This window comes from Euwallacea fornicatus, chromosome 15 (assembly GCF_040115645.1).
Source record: "Euwallacea fornicatus isolate EFF26 chromosome 15, ASM4011564v1, whole genome shotgun sequence".
NCBI lineage: Eukaryota > Metazoa > Arthropoda > Insecta > Coleoptera > Curculionidae > Euwallacea > Euwallacea fornicatus.
In genome coordinates, this window is record NC_089555.1 from 4,048,959 (window position 1) to 4,071,322 (window position 22,364).

Sequence of the window (22,364 nt, forward strand, 5' to 3'; positions counted from 1 at the left end):
CCATATTACCGGATACTACCGTGGAAAGGCTCACAATCTATGTAATTTACATTACAAAATACCAAACTTTATTCCAGTTTTTTTTCACAATCTAAATTATGATTCCCATCTATTTATTAAACAGCTTTGTTGTGAAGGAGATATAATAGATATTCTTCCACAAACAAAAGAAACATATATTTCATTTTCTAAATCAATTTTAGTAGATAAAGTAGCTACAATGGACAATAGAATTAAAAATATTTTCATTAAACTTAGATTTCTAGATTCTTTTCGATTTGTTGCTTCATCGCTTGAATCTTTAGGTGAAAGTTTAGAAACAGAGCAATGTATTGAAATAAAAAAAATTTTAAAGATCCAAATCAATTTAATGAAATTAGAAAAAAAGGTGTATTCCCATATAATTATATTAATTCAATGGAAAAATTATATGAAATTCAATTACCCGCTATTGATGATTTTTATGATACACTTAATGATAAACCTATAAGTCCCGCAGACTATAACAGAGCTAGAAATATTTGGAATTTATTTAAATGTAAAAATTTATTAGATTATACTAAAACATATTTATTATCTGATGTCCTCATTCTTACTGACTTTTTTGAAGCTTTTCGAAATGTTTCATTTAATATATTTAAATTAGATCCTGCTCATTATTATACATCACCAGGTTTAAGTTGGGATGCTATGTTAAAATACACTAAAGTAAAATTAGAATTATTAACAGATATTGATATGTTGTATTTTTTTAAAAATAACATAAGGGGGGGTATATGTCACTGCAGTGTTCGAAAGATAGAAGCTAATAACAAATTTCTTCAAAATTTTGATTCTACAAAACCGTCATCATATATAATGTATTTAGATGCAACCAACTTGTATGGACATAGTATGAGTCAACCACTTCCTATTGATAATTTTTCTTGGATGACTATTGAAGAAATAGATTCTCTTAAAATTGAATCACTGAAAGATAATGACGAATATGGTTATGTTTTTGAAATAGATATTAAATATCCTAAAAATTTGCATGAAGAACATAATGAGTTACCCTTTTTAGCTGAAAATATTTGTGCACCTAATTCTAATCAAAAAAAATTAATTTGCACTTTAAATCATAAAGAAAAATATATCATTCATTATCGAAATCTTAAACAGGCTCTTGAGAATGGGTTACAGTTAATTAAAATTCATAGAGGACTTAAATTTAAACAAAAAGCTTTTCTAAAACCATACATTGATTTAAATACTGAAATGAGAAACAAATCGAAATGTAAATTGGAAAAAGATTGTTATAAATTGTTTAATAATGCTATCTATGGTAAATCCTTGGAAAATGTTGATAAACGTGTTGATATAAGATTAGTAACACATTGGAAAAACATTGGACATAAGCAGGGTGCTGAATTTTTAATTGCAAAACCGAATTTCAAGAATTCTTTAGTCTTTAACGAAAATCTTGTTGCTCTACAACTAGAAAGGTTAAAAGTACTATACAACAAACCGGTGTATGTGGGGTTTAGTGTATTAGAATTATCAAAAACTGTAATTTATAATTTTTATTACCAATATGTAAAACGGAAATATGGTAACAAAGCAATTTTATTATACACCGACACCGATAGTTTAGTGCTTCATATCACAACAGACAATTTTTATGAAGATATGCAAGAAAATTTAGAAAAATTTGATACTTCAAATTATAGTGAAATAAACCCACATAACATCACTAAAAACAAATCGGTTTTGGGTCGTATGAAAGATGAGTTCGCAGGAAGAGCAATCGAAAGTTTTTATGGAACAGGAGCAAAGGCTTACTGTATTAATTTAGAACATTTGACTGAAAAAAAAGCAAAAGGTGTTAAAAAATATGTCATTCAAAATTCGCTTACTTTAACAGATTATAAAGATGTTATTGAAAAATTCGAAATTAAATATAGAAAAATGAATTTATTTCGATCAATTTTGCATGAAATGTATACACAGTTGAAAAATAAGGTTGCGTTGTCACCTGAAGATGATAAAAGGTATATAATTCGAGATAGTTTCAGAACTTTAGCGTGGGGTCATAAGGATATAGATATTTTAGAAACCAAAACCAATAATGAAGATGAATCAGTAAACAATCTTATTATAACTTTACGAGATTTAGTGCATAGTAAATATAAATAAAAAAATGTAATTAGTGTAAAAAATGAATAAAAATATATTTATTGTAAACATTTGTTTTATTAACCAGCATTTTAGTCTCAATCTTCTTACGGTATGGAAGTGATCAAAAATATAGTATTATACTCTGTATTGGGGAGTACATTATACGTATTCAACCCCACAAATTCCCATTATCAATATATCTGTTTAAATGATAGCAAAATTGAAACATATCCACACTGTTATAAAGCTATGAATTTTTCTAGAATAAATAATGTTGATGTATTTTCATACAATTTAAATTCCTCCATTCCTACATTTTTCAAAATCTTGTTTGTATATCTTAATGGATCTCAAGTAGTCTCAACATGGAATGTAATTACTCAATGTTCTAATTCTTATTTTAATAAACACAATAATAACATAAAAAGCGACGAATTTGAAAATACCTGTTCACATACATCATCCTATATAGCATTTAGTATTTTACTACTTATAGTTTTTCCTACCATTTCAACAATACTTTATTGTTACTTAAAAAATCGATTTAAATTTTGCATCCACTATCCCCCCACTACTAACCCCCCCCCCCCCCCAACGCCACTAATAATCCCAACCACAATTTCTTGATTATTTAAACAATCACGTTAAGTCCACAAATAGTCAGAATTAAGCGTTAGTTTAAATCTAGCAATAAAATGTATAAATCTCATAAAAATCAATTCTCCAAGAATACGGAAGAATTTAAAGTAACCCGCGCCGGTATTGTTATAAATGAAATAATTTACTACATAAACAAATCAAAATCTAAATGGATTAGTGTTGGTTTGTCTTTGGAGAGAGAATACAACCCAGTTATTAAACTAGGAGGTGCAAAGAATAATCAATACGTTATTTTCAATGAAGAACAATGGATTTCTTTTTTGAACAACCAAGGAATTATGATGAGCTTCGTGCATTCTACCAACCAAGGATGGTTACCTATGCAGGGGGATGGATACGAAATACATTTTACGTTTATTGGTGATTCAAGAATAATTAAGATCGTTCAAGATGGTGGAAATGAAATTTTTCTCGGAGGTGATACTATAAGTGTACTAACAAGTTTAGTGAATTTAATAAAATATCGGTTTGATACGTTGAAATCGCAAGAATTTCCATTGTACTATAACACTCTTTTAGAAGGAGTATCACAAAAAAACGGTGACTTGATTACAAATATGTATACTATTATTTCTCCATTGAAAAACAGTTATAATGTGTGTTGTGTGTTAGAATTATTAGAATTTCACAAAAACTGTATTGTAGAGGATGTTGAAATAATTGCTTGCAATGAATTTGTAAAAAGTTGTCTTGAAAAATAAAATTATTGATGTAAAACTTTTGATTTTGTAGTGAGAAATTTCAAATAAATCCATTTATTAGAAAGCATGTATTTTGATGATATAGAAATACTGTTTATACATATTTGATTATTAATAAATAAGAAAAACTATAACACACTTGATAATACCATGGAAAAAACAGTATCTTTTAATGACAAGAACGAAGTCTTCAAACTGGTTGCATGGAGTTTTGCTTATAGAGAGGCTAGAAAAAATGACCATCTAACTTTGCATATTAATAGACTCCACTTTCAAAGAAGAATTCGGTTGTGTGAAGAAATAATTGCTCAAATATGTTCAAATCCACACAGGATGAAAATTTATAATGAAAGATTTAATGTTACAACTATTGGAGATTAATTAAAAGAAAATTTTAGTAAATGAAAAGTAAATTTATTACAGAATATCTTTTTTCAAAATCCAGGAATTGATTGAGTTACTAAAACCAAGCCATTTAACATAAACTTTATCCCCTTTTTGTTTTAAAATTTTTTCAACCAAGTAAACGTCAGGATATTTAACTTTCTGCAATTCTTCTTTATAGAATCCTCCCTGAACATCTTCATTTTTGTAATCTTTCAATAAGTATGTTGTGGGATTGGTCAACTGAACCTTTTGTATTTGGAATATTTCGCTAGACCAATTCGGTGTGTAACCTTTATCGAAAGCTTCTCTGTGTTTGGAAATCCTCACAAAATCATTCAATTTCAATTTTGACCTTTTGGGATCCACCGTTTTCAAATGGGTGTAGGAGTTTGATAAAATTTCCTCAGCATTCTTATTATTGACACTGTTAGGTTTGTAACCAGTAGTTCGATGAATTGTGTTATTGTATTTTTGTACAATTTTTTCTAAAATATCAATCCATTTATAATTTCCTTGAATTGAGAATTGTTGCCACATAATGTTCTTCAACGTGCGATTTACTCTTTCAACGATGCTTGCTTTTAAATTAGAAAATGTACTGTAATGATTAATTTCATATTTTTTCATAAGTTTATTAAAATCCCGGTTGTAGAATTCGGTACCAAGATCTGTATGCAAATTTTTCGGGGGATTAGATCTTCTTAAAATTGCTTCAAATGCTAAAGTAACATCTTTACTTTTTTTACTTTTTAATGGCATTACCCAAACATATTTTGAAAAGGCGTTTATAACTACCAGGATATAACGAAACCCCTTATTTAATTTGGCATACGGTTGCATTTCTACGAGATCCGCTTGCCATAAGTCATGCAACCCTTTAATGATTACCCTACGTCTTTTATAATTTTTCCTTGTAGGTTTATGTAGCTCGCGAGCCACAGTTTCCTTTGGAGTGAATGACATAATTAAACTACACTATCGCTTCCTTTTAGTAGTTGTTTGTTTTAAAACGTTTGCCTCAATCTGCAAAACTCTTTGTATTATCGAATTAGTGTTATAATTTAATGACTTATAGACTTTCTCCAGAAAGTCATCTATTTGCTTCAGCTTATCTTTTACTTCTGCAAGTGTTTGTGTGAATAAGGTTAGTTTTTCTCTTAGCTCTTGACTTGAAACGTTATTCCTATCATCCATATTTTTTATAGTATCATTTATCTCTTTTTTCAGTAAAGCTGCAGCTTTGTGAACTTCATTGGGTATCATATTTTTTATCAACAGTAGTTCGTTAGTCATTTTTTCTCCAATGTTCTTCGATTTGTCACTTTTAACAAAATGTTTTTCCAAATGATCACCAATTGTTTTATTTGAAATGTGTCGACCAAACTTATCAACAGTCATCTTGAAAATATAATACAAATGAAAAAGGTTGTGGTTTTATACAATAACATCTGCTTCCCTAAGTTCTTCTATAATAGAAATTATTTCATTATTATGACCTGTATGACCTGCTGACGTAGAAGCCATAAGTAAACGAAGCCTGTCAACGAGTTCATTCAAATCATCCCAATATACATAATCCGTTTTTGATTTGTGATTTTTTAAAATTAATCCTCCACCCTTTTTCATTCTAAGTCTACTGCGTGGAGGGGAAGGTTTACGAAAACTTGTTGAGTGTATATTTCTAGTTTTCGTTATACCTTTTTCTTGCAAATATGGTGCTATTATTGTAATATATTTAGATGATTTAGCGCCTTGAACTTGTTCATTGGGATCATAATTCCGTCTATAAGCGTTAGTCCTTTTCAATATATCCATGTAATTATCCAAATCCTCTTTTTTATAGCCAAGTGGATTTACTTTAAATAATAGTTCATATAATCCAACTGTACCAGGATATGTTAATCCTGCAACTTTTACATCTTTACCAATAATTTCGAGAAGTTCTCGGGTTAAGCCTAAAAAGAACTTATCTGATTCAATATCATGAATTATACCAAATTGATGATCGAAACTGTGTTTTTTGTCCTTTATATTATTATCAATATAATTTCTTGGTAGTTCATGGAAGGTTTCTAACCACTCGTTATAAGCAGGAGCACTAACTATTGGTTGTATTGCTAGCTTTGATCGTTCTAAAATATCCGATAAATTCAATGCTTCATCGCTAGATTCTTCTTGAAGTGGTGTACTTTCACCAATCTCCACTGAACGTAAAAAAGAAGGAAATTGACTTTTTGACGTTAAGCTTTCATCAAAGAAGGAGGGCATCTTTAAAGGTAAAAGTGGGGTTTTCCCAGTTCTCATTTTTTTTTCTTTTCTTGGGGTTGAAGTTGCAGATGCTGCATTTTCGATATTAAAAGATTTTTTTTCTTCCTTTTTTCCTTCGGTTATGATATCCGGTGGTTTACTCTTACCATGAACAGCTGAAATTAATTGTTTTAAAGGTTGTGTTAGTGGTTTGTAGGTTTGCTCTAGTCTAGCTTGCGTCTCAAATTCTGCATTTTTTAGACTCTGATATTTTTCTCTCACTGCTTTCCTCGATTTAACAAGCTCTCTCTTTAAACGTGCATCATCCATGTTGTAGGATATAATAGTGAAGTGACATTACTTTGAAAACTTTTATAAGTAAATAAATATATCAAATCCCTTTCGGTATCTACCACACTTTAAATTTGAATCTTTATCCACCACTAAAAATCCATACGGTTCTTTCCAACAAAGCGAACATAATTTCTGAAACTGGTTAAATGTCATATCGACATTGATATGGTTTTGATAAATATGTTTTAAATTTGTGATATCTTGTTGAAATATGATAAGTAGGTTCGCATTATCCCTTATTAATTGTTTAGGTATAGACGAATATGTCTGACACAAATAAAAACAATCAATGTTTTTATGTCTTCCAAAGCAAAAATAATCCTTAACAATTTTTTGATCACAACAAACAATATCATCGAAAATAATCAAAGAATTAGGTTCAATTTCTCTTGGATCAACAATATTCTCAGCACTATCTGACTCATAGAAACCAATTTGTTTAAGAGGTTTCATAAGTGTCCTCAAATACTCATACTTTGGTTGATACAATGACTTGGAATAAATATACAAATTTTTAAATCGTAGCCCATTGCGATCTTCAATTAAAGAAATTATAACATTAGTTTTTCCGCATCCTGATGGGCCAATAATTAAGCCCCTTTTACTACTTCCCTGAAATAAGTCACCATGTTTTCTGAAAGTATTTTTTCTCAATTCGTAAGCTTTAATGTTTATCGTGTGTAGCTGTTTTTCAAGACGCATCTTTTAGGTACTTAAAGTACATAAAAAGTGAATGTCTACCAGTTGTTGGATAACCTTATATATAAAATGATTAACTTTCACAATGATCCCATCATTCATACAAAAACTCCCAAAAAAAGAGGAACTGGTATTATCAATACTTTGATAAACAAATTACCTGTTGAATTGCATGTCCCAGGATACAACTTCTGTGGTCCAGGAACCAAGTTGAAAGAAAGATTATCCAGAGGTGATACAGGTGTAAATCTTTTAGATGAAGCTTGTAAAGAGCACGACATAGCATACAACGAGAGGAAAGATTTACAAAGTAGACACGAAGCGGATAAAATCTTAGCATCAAAAGCACTAGCACGGTTCAAGGCAAGTGATTCGGGAATCGGTGAAAAAATTGCAGCTTTAGGTATTAGTGGAGCTATGAATGTGAAAACAAAGTTAGGAATGGGATTGCGAAAAAAAAGGAAAACAGGTCGAGGCTTAAAAGGAGGTAGTAAAAAGAAAACTCTAAACAAAACAATTTTAAACGTAAAAAAGGGACTTATTGGACAAAAGTTTAAAAACTTAAAATCTAGCGCCAAGTATGCTCTAACACTTGCAAAAAGGGGTGGAAAAATTTTACCTCCAAAAAAGAGAGTTATTCCTATTCCTAAATCTGGCGGATTTTTACCTTTGATACCCCTGTTTGCTGGTTTATCAGCATTAGGTGCATTAGGGGGTGGAGCTGCCGGTATTGCAAAAGCGGTAAATGATGCGAAAGCAGCATCTCAAAAATTAGAAGAAGCGAAAAGACACAATGAGACAATGGAAGCTATAGCACTTGGTAAAAAAGGAAGCGGATTATATCTAAAACCATACAAATCAGGATGTGGACTCTACTTAAAACCATATTCAAAAAACTGCTAAGTGAAATACCTCGAAAATCACTAACAAATTTTCAGTTATTAAAATATATAAAAAAATTGCAAATTCCACATTTCCGAGGTATTTTCATGAGAAATAAATTACCAAAGAAAATTAAAGAGAACGAGCATGGTATAGTGAACCTGGATGATTCAACCAACAAAGGAACTCATTGGACCTGTTATGCTAAAAAAGGAAAAAGAATTATATATTTCGATAGTTATGGAAACTTAAAACCGCCAATAGAGTTAGTGAAGTATTTCATTAGTGATGGTCTCAAGAACGATATAAAGTATAATTATACGAGATATCAAACCGAAAAGCAAGTAAATTGTGGTCAGCTCTGTCTAGAATTTCTTTATAATGAAGTGTATAAAACTCAATAAATTTACTTCTAATTTCAGTATTGACAAGACATGTCTTATAGTTTTGTTCTTAATGGTAAGTCTTCAACACTCACTGCGAAATTTAATCCTCCTATACATCTTGATGACAATTTCGAATACGTAATCGGTTTAGTCAATTTTGAAACATTCAACTCAATTCCAAATGTTGAGAAAGGATCTAATTTGTTTATTATTGGTGGAGAGTATATTACAATACCACCGGGTTGCTATGAAATAGAAGATATTTCTAAATATTTAAAAAAAGAAATTGAAGAAAATACGACACTTGAGTTAACTGCAAACAACAACACTCTTAAAACACATCTTATTTCATCTGCAGACGTTAAATTTGAAGAAGGAACTATAGCAAAACTTTTGGGGTTCGAGTATAAGGTTATACCAGCTAATACTTTGGCAGTGTCTGATCGCCCCGCAAACATTTTTAAGGTAAATGCTATAAATATCGATTGCAGTATAGCTGAAGGGTCTTTTTTAAATGGTACACCAGTTCATGTAATACATCAGTTTTTTCCCAGTGTACCACCCGGTTTTAAAATAATTGAAACTCCCCAGAATGTCATTTATTTTCCCGTAATTGTGAATATTATAGATAAAATAACTGTAAAACTAGTTGATCAAGAAGGTAATTTGATTAATTTTCAAGAAGAATCCGTGACGTTAAGACTTCATCTTAAACGCTTGGACTCGGGATGGTAATTTTGTATAATAGAACACCAAACCTAGATTTTGGCAGAACGCTTAATATCCTCGGTAAACAACAAAACTCTGATAGTACAAAAAAATACACAAGAGGGTTAACACCTTTGAATAAACGGTTTCTTATTTCCCTGGGATTTACATTAAAAAATGGAACATATAAACGTTCAAGAAAAAGTTCTTATTGATGATTCAATTTTGAGTTGGGAAGTGCTCTCTTTTGAACCATTCAATCCCACTAAATTGGGGTTGAATGATGAAATTAGAATATCTTTACAACAAACCGGGAAATATCCTTTACCATGCAAAAGTGAACTTTACCTCGAATTAAAGGTTACTAAAGAGGATGGTACGCCACTTACAAACACATACTTGATAAATAATGCCGCTGCGTTTTTATTCAAAGAGTTGAGATATGTTTTAAATGGAGTGACAATTGACTCAGTGCGAGATATTGGTATAACATCAACCATGAAAGGTTATTTATCATATAATTTAAATGAAAGCGTTAAGCTTCAAAATGCTGGATGGTATCCAGCGGAAAAAAAAGAAAAAATCATTATGGTAGACTCTAATGGAAATGTTTCTTTATGTATTCCTCTCAAGATGTACTCTGGTTTCTTTGAAGATTACAAGAAAATAATTTTAAATTCACATCAAGAATTAATTCTAGTTAGAGCCAACGACGATTCCAATGCATTGGTGCAAACAGCAGAATCTACAGAAAAACCGAGACTTACGATAACAAAACTCTGTTGGAGAGTTCCACACTTGACAGTAGCAATTCCACAGGAATTAGCACTTACAAAAATTATTGACAAAAATATTGACATCCTACTAACTTTTCGAAGTTGGAAATTAGTTGAATATCCGGAGTTATTAGAAACCACCAGACATAATTGGCCGGTAAAGACATCAACCAAAATTGAAACTCCTCGCCATGTTATACTTGCATTTCAAAAAGATAAAAGAGACAATCTTAAAAAGGATATGAGCAAATTTGATCACTGTGACCTACGAAATGTAAATGTCTATTTAAATTCTGAAAGATATCCGTATGGTGATTTGCAACTGGATTTTAAAAACAATAAATTTGCAACGCTGTATGAAATGTTTTCTGAATTTCGTCAGGTTTACTATAATAACACACAAGAATCGATTTTCACTCCATCAGAATTCAAAGATAAAGCACCCCTTGTTTATATCAATTGCACCCATCAAAGAGATTTACTTCAAACTGGACCAGTCACTATGAGAGTGGAATTTGAAACTGCAGAAAAAATGTCTGATAAAACGACGGCCTATTGTCTCATTATTCATGACAAAATATTTAGTTACAATCCACTTACAAAAATTGTAAAACAGCTTTAAATTCCCACCACAAATGACTATGTATATTAGGTATTAGAAAAAATATTGGGTTTAATTGAAAGATTGTTTATAAAAATACTACAAGTCATTTTGAGCATTTTGGTAAATAGACTTGAATCCTTTTTAGAAAATCCATGAAATCTTAAATGTTGGATTAGAGAATATTCTATCATGAAATCTACTTTCCTAAAGTTTGAACAATTAAAAATGTGATGACAGTTTTGAATATTCGAAGATGTAAAGATAACAAAAAGTGTTAAAGAACTTTAATGGGCATGCTTGCTAACAGCTATAAAATGGAGGATAATTCCGCAATACATATCAAAATGTTTTCAGAATTCAAAGTGAATTTGTCTATTTACATAGAAAATTTACAAAAATTAAAGCAACAAATTAAAAACTATACCAACAAAAAAACAATGTTTAAAAAGTTTGAAGAATTAAAAGTATGAAAGTATTGGTGATTGATGTGCAAGGGTTTTTAGTGGAAAATAAATTTATTCCCAAAGAACTAGCAGCCTACGATGGAGAAAAAATATGTCACTATATTTTTAAACCACCACACAAAATATCTCTCCTATCACCTGAGTGCTATAAACAAGCGGTTTGGTTAATGAAGAATCACCATCGGCTTCCATGAGGGTCAAGGATATACTCCCATTCGTGAGTTTTCCAAGATAATAAGAAGTTTAACAGAAAAAGCAAAACATGTGTATGTAAAGGGGAAGGAAAAAGCTGATTATGTTAGAAAGTACTCATTCGAGCCGGTTTTAGAACTCGAAGAAGGATTGAAAATTCAACATGCAGAAGCTAGATGTTTGTATCATATTAAATCTACATGTATTTGTGCATTATCTAATGTTTATTTTTTATATGAAAACTATTTAAATGTTTGAAAAAAACCAATTTATTTAATAATTCTTTAACATCTTTTATACATTTTATCCTTCATTTCCTGGTTTCTTTTGGTATAAACTTTAATACTTCATCTAAAGAATCTTCTAATCCTAAATCTTCTAACGTTTTTAAAAAGGTTCTTAAATCAGATGTATGCAAAAACATATTACAGGCTTGTACTGCGTTTCGATATTTTTCACCGATTTCTTTACATTCTTCATATGTATATAATTTTTCCATTCCATATATGGCTTCGTGTTCTGCATCAAACTCCAAATCTCTAAAATGTTAGGCTAAGTTTTCTATTGATGAAACCAAATTAAAGGCTGGTTTTTCTTGAACATAAGCTGACCACATCTTAATCGATACTGAAATACTGTAATACGTGCAGCGTATTATGTTGTCAAATGATATTACCATATTTTGTTAACTATAATCACTTAGATAGGGGAAGTCATTGTGATGGAATCTCAATAAGATATTATTCCTTTTAAAAGATAAAGTTTTTTATTATTACGTTATTATTGAATGCAAAAAACAGAAAATTAATATCAAAAAGTTCCCATGTGATTACCATAAAAGCAATTAAAGAACCCAAAATTGGTTAAACACCTTATTTGGGATGGTATAAGATATTATTCCTTTTAAAAAATAAAGTTTTTGATTATTACGTTATTATTGAATTAAAAAACAGAAAATTAATATCAAAAAGTTCCCATGTGATTACCATAAAAGCAATTAAAGAACCCAAAATTGGTTAAACACCTTATTTGGGATGGTATAAGATATTATTCCTTTTAAAAAATAAAGTTTTTGATTATTACGTTATTATTGAATCAAAAAACAGAAAATTAATATCAAAAAGTTCCCATGTGATTACCATAAAAGCAATTAAAAAACCCAAAATTGGTTAAACACCTTATTTGGGATGGTATAAGATATTATTTCTTTTAAAAAATAAAGTTTTTGATTATTACGTTATTATTGAATTAAAAAACAGAAAATTAATATCAAAAAGTTCCCATGTGATTACCATAAAAGCAATTAAAAAACCCAAAATTGGTTAAACACCTTATTTGGGATGGTATAAGATATTATTCCTTTTAAAAAATAAAGTTTTTGATTATTACGTTATTATGGAATTAAAAAACAGAAAATTAATATCAAAAAGTTCCCATGTGATTACCATAAAAGCAATTAAAGAACCCAAAATTGGTTAAACACCTTATTTGGGATGGTATAAGATATTATTTCTTTTAAAAAATAAAGTTTTTGATTATTACGTTATTATTGAATTAAAAAACAGAAAATTAATATCAAAAAGTTCCCATGTGATTACCATAAAAGCAATTAAAGAACCCAAAATTGGTTAAACACCTTATTTGGGATGGTATAAGATATTATTTCTTTTAAAAAATAAAGTTTTTGATTATTACGTTATTATTGAATTAAAAAACAGAAAATTAATATCAAAAAGTTCCCATGTGATTACCATAAAAGCAATTAAAAAACCCAAAATTGGTTAAACACCTTATTTGGGGTGGTATAAGATATTATTTCTTTTAAAAAATAAAGTTTTTTATTATTTTTTATATGTCGGTGCTGAAATAAATACGATCGGATCGAGCACTCCTTCATCATTTTAGTTTCATCAACCAAACATAGTAAGTGTAAAATTTATTTAATACTTCTATTATAACATGTGTAGCAAACCAAACGTTTATTTCTTAAAATCACTATGTGAAGAGGGTCCAGCTAATATACATCATCAAGTGGTGATTGGAAAAAAATCCAACCAACAACCAATTGTGACACTTCTTCAGGGGGCAAAACAAATTCCAAATTCACCAATATTAGTGGAAGATGAGTTGGATGGTAAGGAGGAGGAGGAAGAGGAGCTACACAAAATATTATCTGAAGGTACAACAAATCCTTCTAATGATTCAAAAACTATTCAAAACCTTGCACAATCACCACTAATATTGGATGAAATAGAAGAGGCCATAAGCAATTTAAATAATTCTTTACGTTGTAATGAAAGCACTGAAGCTCAAAAATGGGTGTTTGAAAAAAGTAATCCAGAGGAAATTATAATGGATGAAAAAAAACAGCAGGACACGAGAGCATCTCGTTGGGAAAAACATCAAAAACGTTTGACTTTGCTCGAACAATCCATGGATGCAACCAAAGATAAAATAAAGGATCTTGAAACACTAATAAAGCTTCAACAAATAAGAAAAAGAAAGTTAATCGAACTTTATTCGAATATAAATGAAGAAGAAACACTTCGAGAAAAAATCAACAAAAGAAAATTGTAAACAAAATTTTTAACTTTTATTTTTGTGAAACAGATATGGACAACAAATCAGAGATGTTTCAAGAACCTCTTTCGAACCAAGTAAATGATGTGAACCAGGATGTAGAGGCAAGTCGATCACACGATGAGAAGCGGGATGGTCAATCAACTTCCAACCCTTTAGTTGATGAGAGCTGGGACATAGAAGAAACCCCAACATACAATCCAGAATTATATGTTCTCAACAATCCAATCATTCGAACTATAAGAGGAAAAACAAAAAAATTAAGAAAACAGTTTATTTTAAGTGAGCGAGAAAGGTGGATGAAATTTAAATAAACCATATATTATTTAATACTGCCTTTTTATTACCTAATCACAATCGGAATCAAACATTCGAATGAAAATTTTAATAACCCCTATAAGAATATATTCATGAAGAACAGGTAAACCACCATGTTAATATTCATCGTTGAATAAGACACACACACACACACTTGTTATATGATTAAAAATATAAATATCCACTTTATTATTCACTAGTGTTTATTAAGTCACTTTACACATAGTTAAATAATAATATGATGTGTGTATACTTTATTACAAAAATAACACTTTTCTTGAGAGTCTGGGGGTCCATCAACATGTGTTCTCCATTCTGGTCGATTATAATGAACAAAACATGGTAACTTCACTTGAAGGGTAAAGTTTGTCTTATATTCCGTTGGAAGTTTTCCCCAAATATCCAACAATTCGAAAGAATTTGCATATTGTATTAGATAATCTATGGGTAAAGATTTAAGTTCTTCTTGACTAAAATTTCTCAGTGACTTTTCTCCGCTCATATGTGTCATCATAACAGATACTGAAGGACAACAATTCATGCTTTCGAACAAGATGTTTCGAGTTACTAATTATTCTGTGACATGTCAAAAATAGTTTATGGAGAAGTAAAGAGGTGGGGGAATTAAAGTGGTGGGGGGAGGTAAAGTGGTGGGGGGAAGTAAAGTGGTGGGGGGAAGTAAAGTGGTGGGGGGAAGCGAGCCAAAATCGGTAATAACACACTACTCCCGACATTGAAAAATGCTTCGATAAATGTAAACAATTATTGACATCCAAAAATGTATTAGCATACCCTGATTTCTCAAAACAATTTATTTTGACCACCGATGCCTCGAATTTCGCCATCGGCGCTGTTTTGTCACAAATAAATGACGCCGGCCTAGATCAACCAATAGCCTTTGCGTCCAGAACTTTAAACGAAACCGAAATTAAGTACTCCACAACAGAGAAAGAATTATTATCAGCCGTCCACTTCATAAATTATTTCAGGCCATACCTTTTTGGCGTTAAATTTAGATTGATAACCGATCATAAACCTCTAATATGGCTTTTGAACTTAAAAGATCCTAATTCAAAATTGTCGCGTTGGAGACTTAAATTGAGTGAATACAATTTCGAAATTCAACATATATCCGGCAAAATAAATATAGTTGCAGATGCTTTATCGAGGGTTCGAATATATCACATTCGTCAGTGTAAGACAAACTTTGCGGAATTTCAAAAGAATAAAGCTAACGTAGTCCTGACCAATTTCAACTATTCCAACGAGCAAATTTTGGACCTTAATAATAAAAATATTTTATATATTTATGACGAGGAAGATAAAAATGAAAACCATTTTAATGTTATCAACGACATTTTTCCTAACATCAGTGATTCAGATTTCGAAAACATACTTAAACTACAAAACAACGACCACAAGAGAGAAATCATTCTAATTAAAATTAAGCCACACCATTGTTTAGAAAACTTTAAAGTTCTGGAAAATTTAAAACTACATAAAAATAAAACCTATTTCGTACCATATTTCGATAGTAAGACTTATTATAAGATGCTCGGTTTTCTATATCCCGATACAACCTTTGTCGCTTGCAAAAATATTGTCACTATACCGCCTATAGAAAAAAGAGAAAAAATCATTTTTGACTATCATAATGATCCTAGTAACTACCACAAAGGAATTAAAGAAACTGCGGACAAGATTCGCCAATTATATAAATGGAAAAACATGTATAGGGAAATTGCTGAATTTATAGTCGCGTGCCCCACATGTCAACTTTCTAAATTCGATCGCAAAAATAGAACTCAGACCTTAAACGTAATGGAGTCACCAAACAAACCCTTTGAGATTTTATCGGTAGATCTCTTCTTTTCCGATAAAAAAAAGATGCTGACTATCGTGGACAATCTAACTAAATTCGCCCAAGCCTATATTATAAATGACAAAACCCCAGACACAATAATTAATAACTTGAAGATGTATTTTTCCCTTTTTGGTATCCCTAAAACCATCATGTCAGATCATGGAGGTGAATTCAAAAACAAAAAAATCAATAGCTTTGGCGACTTATTAAACATTACGTGGCATTTTACTTCTTCAGAGCACCATCAATCAAATGGTATGATTGAACGATTTCATGCAACTATTACCGATACACTACGAAGCTATCTTTTAGAACACAACCAATGTGATTTAGAGGACGCACTTCTAGTTGCTATAAACTCTTATAATTCAAGTAAACATAGTTCCACTTTGACTACGCCCTATAATTTGGTGTTTCCTTATAAAACCGACGGCGAGTTTGATCAGATGCTTTTTTATAACAAAATAACAGCTGTTCGGGAAAAACAGAGCGACCTGAGAAAAGGGCAGAAGAATCGCTTTGATAACTTGAAAACGCGCAACTCAGACGTAACATACATGGCTGGCGACAAGGTATTAATAAAAAGACCTAGAAATCCAAATACCCCAAAGGCAGTATTAAACACGGGACCATATGTCATAAGTGAAGTCAATAAAAACAATAAAACATTAAAAATTCAATTAGACAATGGAGTGATACGGAAATTCCATTTTAACAATGTAAAACCATTTTATGATATTACATAATTTATACTTTTCCTTTTCTCCTACTTCTCAAATTAAGAAAACAGAGATAAAACATTGGTGAGCTGCAAAATTGAATGTAACATTAAATTAAAAAAAAAAAAAATATATATTGTAACATGTAATTCGACTTCTATGCAACACGTCTCGTCCACGGTTCTTCAGTGAAAGTCTCAAGACATTTCTGTTGCCTATTATTCTCTTTCATGTGGGCACATGCACCGAGCCGCTGTATCGCAGATTTCAATCCTAAGGACAATGATGAAGCTACAGAAGCCGGGCCCCCGTTGGACGTCCCTGCTTCAGTCTTCAGGAGGAAGGTGTCATATTATCCCAGAGGCCTACAGGCAGACGCTGTATCAGCAGCCTGGATCAAAGGGTGCCGCTTCGGCCATAAAACTGATAGCGGTGCGATAGAAGTAAAAAGGACGATTGACTAGTTAAAAAAAACTTTTTCCGCGTGAGATCGACAGATTCGCTCGAACTTTCAACCTGTTACCATCACCGCAATAAAGCTCAAAATCCAAGAATTTGAATCACTAATTCCCACCAACCAAAACCTACAACATCCATTATAGTAGAACATAACTTATATACGACTAGATAATATAAACAAAAGACGGAAATAGGGGATACAGCACGACATAGAGAAGAAATTATTAGTTAGTCCAGGTATAGATCTCGTCCTTTGAATACCATAAAATAAAATATAGTGCTCTGGCTTGTATTGACAACTCGTGTCATTTCATTATCAACGAAACTCATTTTTCCCTTCCTTATCCAAGAATTCCTAAATACCCCAAGTATTTAACAAATAGATACCCTGAAATTCACCGTGCCAAAGTCAAAAATCAGATATCTAAACTATTAGAACGAGACATTATCAGAAATTCAAATTCACCATGGTCGTCACCCATCTGGATTGTGCCGAAAAAATTGGACCATTCAAATAAACAGAAATGGCGCATGGTTATCGATTATAGGAAACTGAACGAGCAAACCGTAGATGATAAATTCCCTTTACCCAATACCAATGAAAACCTAGACAAATTAAGAAAGGCTCATTATTTTACAACACTAGATGTTGCGAATGGTTTCCACCAAATCCAAATGGATGAAAAGGATGTCCATAAAACAGCCTTTACCACCCGAAACAATCACTTGTGATAATGGTAAAGAGTTCAATAATGAATTATTAAGAGAATCTTTAAAAGCCCAAAAAATAAACGTTCACTTCACAAACCCCAGACATCATGAATCAAATTCACCGACGGAACGTTGCCACTCTACTTTGATCGAACACCTCCGAATTTTAAAACAAAAAGATAACGTTAAGCCAATTACCGAATTAATTCCATACGCCATAATTGCGTACAATAGTGCAATTCATAGTGTAACAAAGTTTACACCCCACGAACTCGTTCTAGGCCATAAAAATTCTAGAGATCCTTTAGGCCTAATATCCAATACGTTTTACTCTGATTACGTCTCTTCACATAAAGACAAAGTCGACGCCATATGCAAGGATATTATTACAAAAATTGACCGTAACAAAGAAAAAATCATAGCAAAAACAAATATGAAAGGAAACGAAACATTTGATTTCGAAATCAATCAAAAGGTCTACAAAAACCTAAACCCGCGAAATAAAAAGAACCCGAGATTCGGCGGACCATATATAATCGTAGAAAAATTGGAACGTAACAAAGTGAAAATTAAAAACACCAAAAGCCCCTATAAAATCGAAATTGCACATGTTAAAGAATTAAAGAAAACCCCTCGTTACAGATGGCCCCTCAGGCAAGGAAAATCCCAATACCACAATTTAAACACCAACCCCGGCGTACTACCTTATAAACTAGGCAAGGCTCAGAAGATGATCGATCATTGGAATTTTATCCAAATCTTTGACATGACTAGCTTATTACAGGAATTTTCAGAAATCAACGTTAAGTTCGACCTACTTCATGAAAATATAAATAACTGTACTGAATACGAACTAGAGTTCCATAATCCCTTTGCCATGACTAACAATTTAAGACAAAAAATTAACCGTCAAATAAGCCAGATTCTCCCTACTAAAATAAGAACTAAACGAGCTCTAATAAATGCACTTGGCTCTATTATTAGGACTACAACAGGGAACTTAGATCAAGAAGATGATAAACAAATTGACCAGAATATTAATATACTTAACCCTAGAATACTAATGTATCGTAAATTTTACGACGCTCGGTTTTCTTAGTCCGAATTCGTAAGGTTCCGTTTGATCCTGTGCCGCCTACTTATCAATACCTTCCTGATTATTGCGAAGCTAAACGTCGATGAAACGGTATCTTGCTGGCTAATTGTTTCATGCGTCTAATAGTGTGAGCGTCGTAAAACTTACGAGTGATTAGTATTTGCGTAAAATATTTACGAAAAGACAAAAATTAGTATAATCGGTAAAGCTTGGTTTTTCATGTCTCTTTTTTTGCACTAACGCAGTTTTTTTATAGAAAATGGCATCCAACAATAGGCCTTTGAGTGACAAAGAACTGCAAAATGAAATTCAAAGAATTATGAATGGCGATTTCCAAAATGATTCATATTTAGAGTCTGGTGATGAAATTGATAATGAGTGGGAAGAAGAAGATCGTTTGGAGGTTGAAAGTAAATCAACTGACAGTAACATTAGTGACTTTGGGGAAGAAGTAAACAATGAGAGAGATAATGTAAACGGGACTAATTTAGTTATTGCTAATCAACCTTTGGACAATCCAATATACGGAGAGAGTAGTACATCATCTGAAGAAAATATTCCGTTATCTATTATAGCGGCTTCGTTAAAACGAAAAAGGAATATAATAAAACCAAAATCAATAAGACTAAAAGGAAAAAATGGATACAAATGGTCCACAAAATTGCCGCAACTATCAAAAAGGACAGCAAGAAGAAATATAGTCCATTTCATATCAGGAAGTAAAGTTGGTGGTGAAGTGTGTTCAGAAATTGTTGATTATTTCCTGCTTTTTTTTTCGGAGGATATTTTGAATAGAATTGTTGTTCACACCAACGAAGAAATTGCCAAACAGGCAGAAAAGTATACTTCTAATACGCCTACCATATCTATACTATCTAAAATGGAACTATTGGCATTGTTTGGTATTCTAGTAATGACTGCCGTCAAGAAGGATAACCATTTGAATGCCAAACAAATGTTTGATAGCACAATCTCTGGCTCTTTTTATAAAGGATGCATGAGTTGTGAGAGGTTTATTTTCCTGGTAAATTGCCTACGATTTGACAGCAAGAAGACAAGAACGGAAAGGTTAAAGAACGACGCATTTGCTCATATTCGTGAAATCTGGAATACATTCATCGAAACGTGCCGAACATCATATACTCCTTCATCATATTTGACGATTGACGAACAACTCTTGGGGTTTCGAGGCAGATGTCCGTTTAGGATGTATATTCCAAATAAACCTTCAAAATATGGAATTAAAATTGTTATGCTCTGCGACTCTTCCTCGAAATATATGATCGATGCCAGTCCTTATTTGGGAAAATCCACGCACACAGGAGGGTTACCATTATCTAACTATTACATAAAAGAGTTGACTAAATCTGTACATGGAACAAACCGAAATATCACAATGGACAATTGGTTTACCTCCGTTGGGATAGCAGATGAACTATTGAGTGATCCATATAAACTTACCATCATTGGAACAATTAGAAAAAATAAAAAAGAAATCCCACCCGAAATGCTTGAACTTGCAAAAAGAAAGCCTCAATCCTCAATGTTTTGTTTTGACAAAAGTAAAACTTTATTGTCGTATATGCCTAAAAAAATAAGCTAGTATTACTGCTTTCCACTATGCACGAAGGGGCAGAAATTTCGGAAATAAATAATAAACCAATAATAATCTTGAATTATAATGAGACAAAGTCCGGTGTGGACACATTTGATCAAATGTGTTCAAACATGTCTTGTAGCAGGAAAACTAGACGGTGGCCACTATGCATTTTTTACGGAATGGTAAACACAACCTGTGTCAATTCGTATGTATTATATTGTTGTAACAATTTGAAAAATGGTGAAAAACCCCTTCGTCGATATCAATTTATGATTCACCTAGCTCACCAGCTTGCCAGGCCTTGGATGGAACATCGACTAAGTGGTACAACTTTACGCCGCAAACTTCGACAAACTATTCAAGAAATCCTCAAAATCGAAAAAAGATTTGACAACGCCACTCAAGTAGAAGGCAAACGTACCTTATGTTACTATTGTCCCAGCAGGTTAAGGCGAATGACGACCATTTACTGCACTCATTGCAAACATGCTATGTGCGGCGAACACCGCGGGAAATCTTGCACGGAATGCTTACAGGATTAAAAGTGATTAAACACCAAACATGAAATTATATTCCTTAGGGACCAAAGAGTATAGGTTAACTTTTGTTTCAATTTAAAAAAATTTTTTTTTATGAGTTTTTCGTATTTCTAGGAAAAGTCGTAAAATTTACGACACATTAGTATTAACGTGTGATAAAATCACATTAATATTCTAGGGTTAACATACTTAAGCAAACCCAAAATGTTCTAAAACTAGCTCTCAATAAACGAACGACTCTCCTCACCAAATCAATAAGTCATTTTCAAGGCACAATAAAAAATGTATCACACAACCAAATTGTTCTGGAATCGCGAATTAAACAAATTATAGAAGTCATTAATCAAGTCAGAATTGATGAAGCAAATCTCTTCGAAGTTTTCCGCATCTACATGATTATCACACAAATTACCGCCTTCTATCAAAACATTTACGATATATTCTCAAATATAGAAGAAGCAATCACATTCGCTAAATTAAATACGTTTCACAACGCCATAATAAATTCAGACGAGTTTCTAATCGAATTAAAACTCATACATAAACAAATACAGTTGAACTCGCTTATAACGAACGCTCGCTTTTAAGGAACAAAATGCTTGGAACGTAAAAAGTGTCTATTTAACTATATGTTATTCTTGTTCGGATATAACAAACACATTTATAACGAACGATTGGCTTTAGCGAACGCTTTCCGGTAAAAATTTGCAGGTCCGATCAGTTATAATGAACCAATCTATAAAAAAAGAACATTCTGTACAATTTATTAGGTTAGTTTTAGGGTATTTTTTGCCGACATAATCTCGATCCGGGAAATCCCCGTGTATTGAATCGTAGTAAATTTTACGCGAAATAAGTATGGACCGCATCAGTTGCACTTCATTTGTGTAGGAAGAAGCAAAATCCCTTTCAGGTTACACATGGAAGCTAAAAAGCGTAATGTTTAACCATCAAAACAAAAATTGAATATAATAAACGATTTAGAAATCGGTCTTTCCAATTCACAAGTGTATGAAAAGTATAAATTGCCAAAATCTACAATTTCCACGATTTTCAAAAATAGAAATAAATTTAAAACTTTGAAAGGTAATGTAACATAACAAAAGAAAATTCGAAAACCCATAAGAGATGACATAGATCAAGCACTTTTCAAATGCTTTACGATTCAAAGGAGTCGAAACAATCCCATTATTGGCGTGATTCTACAAACAAAAGCAGAAGAACTTGGAAGACTAACGTATGGAGTAGGTGAAAGTGGTAG

General features: G+C 31.7%; 2 protein-coding genes across 3 annotated transcripts; one reads left to right on the forward strand and one right to left on the reverse strand.

Annotated features, from left to right (window-relative positions):
- Positions 1-3,935: 3,935 nt before the first annotated feature.
- Positions 3,936-6,482, reverse strand: LOC136343770 (uncharacterized). The gene is made up of 4 exons (XM_066290692.1): positions 6,320-6,482; positions 5,831-6,109; positions 5,603-5,761; positions 3,936-4,390 (listed from the first exon to the last, which is right to left on the reverse strand). The coding sequence occupies exons 1-4, from the start codon at positions 6,480-6,482 to the stop codon at positions 3,936-3,938; spliced, it is 1,056 nt and encodes a 351-aa protein (XP_066146789.1).
- A 12,590-nt stretch (positions 6,483-19,072) lies between these two features.
- LOC136343668 (piggyBac transposable element-derived protein 4-like) lies at positions 19,073-21,290 on the forward strand. 2 transcript variants are annotated; one of them, XR_010732829.1, is made up of 3 exons: positions 19,073-19,166; positions 19,221-21,160; positions 21,218-21,290. XR_010732829.1 is itself a non-coding variant. In XM_066290549.1 (2 exons), exon 2 carries the CDS (start codon positions 19,224-19,226, stop codon positions 20,565-20,567), a length of 1,344 nt encoding a protein of 447 aa, XP_066146646.1. In that variant the 5' UTR covers positions 19,073-19,166; positions 19,221-19,223; the 3' UTR covers positions 20,568-21,290. The 2 variants fall into 2 exon arrangements, 1 of the variants encoding a protein (XP_066146646.1); XM_066290549.1 differs by having other exon boundaries at positions 19,221-21,290.
- The last annotated feature ends 1,074 nt before the right edge of the window (positions 21,291-22,364 follow it).

Excerpts from the sequence above, each read along its gene's own strand:
- LOC136343770 (XM_066290692.1), bottom strand. The coding sequence starts at position 6,482 with ATGGATGATGCACGTTTAAAGAGAGAGCTTGTTAAATCGAGGAAAGCA. Across the intron at positions 6,110-6,319 it reads ATTAATTTCAGCTGTTCATG|TGGAGATTGGTGAAAGTACA; the intron begins GTAAGAGTAAAC and ends TTTTACGTTCAG. Across the intron at positions 4,391-5,602 it reads ACCATATTTGCAAGAAAAAG|AAAAAATTGTACAAAAATAC; the intron begins GTATAACGAAAA and ends TTGATATTTTAG.
- LOC136343668 (XM_066290549.1), top strand. The coding sequence starts at position 19,224 with ATGGCATCCAACAATAGGCCTTTGAGTGACAAAGAACTGCAAAATGAA.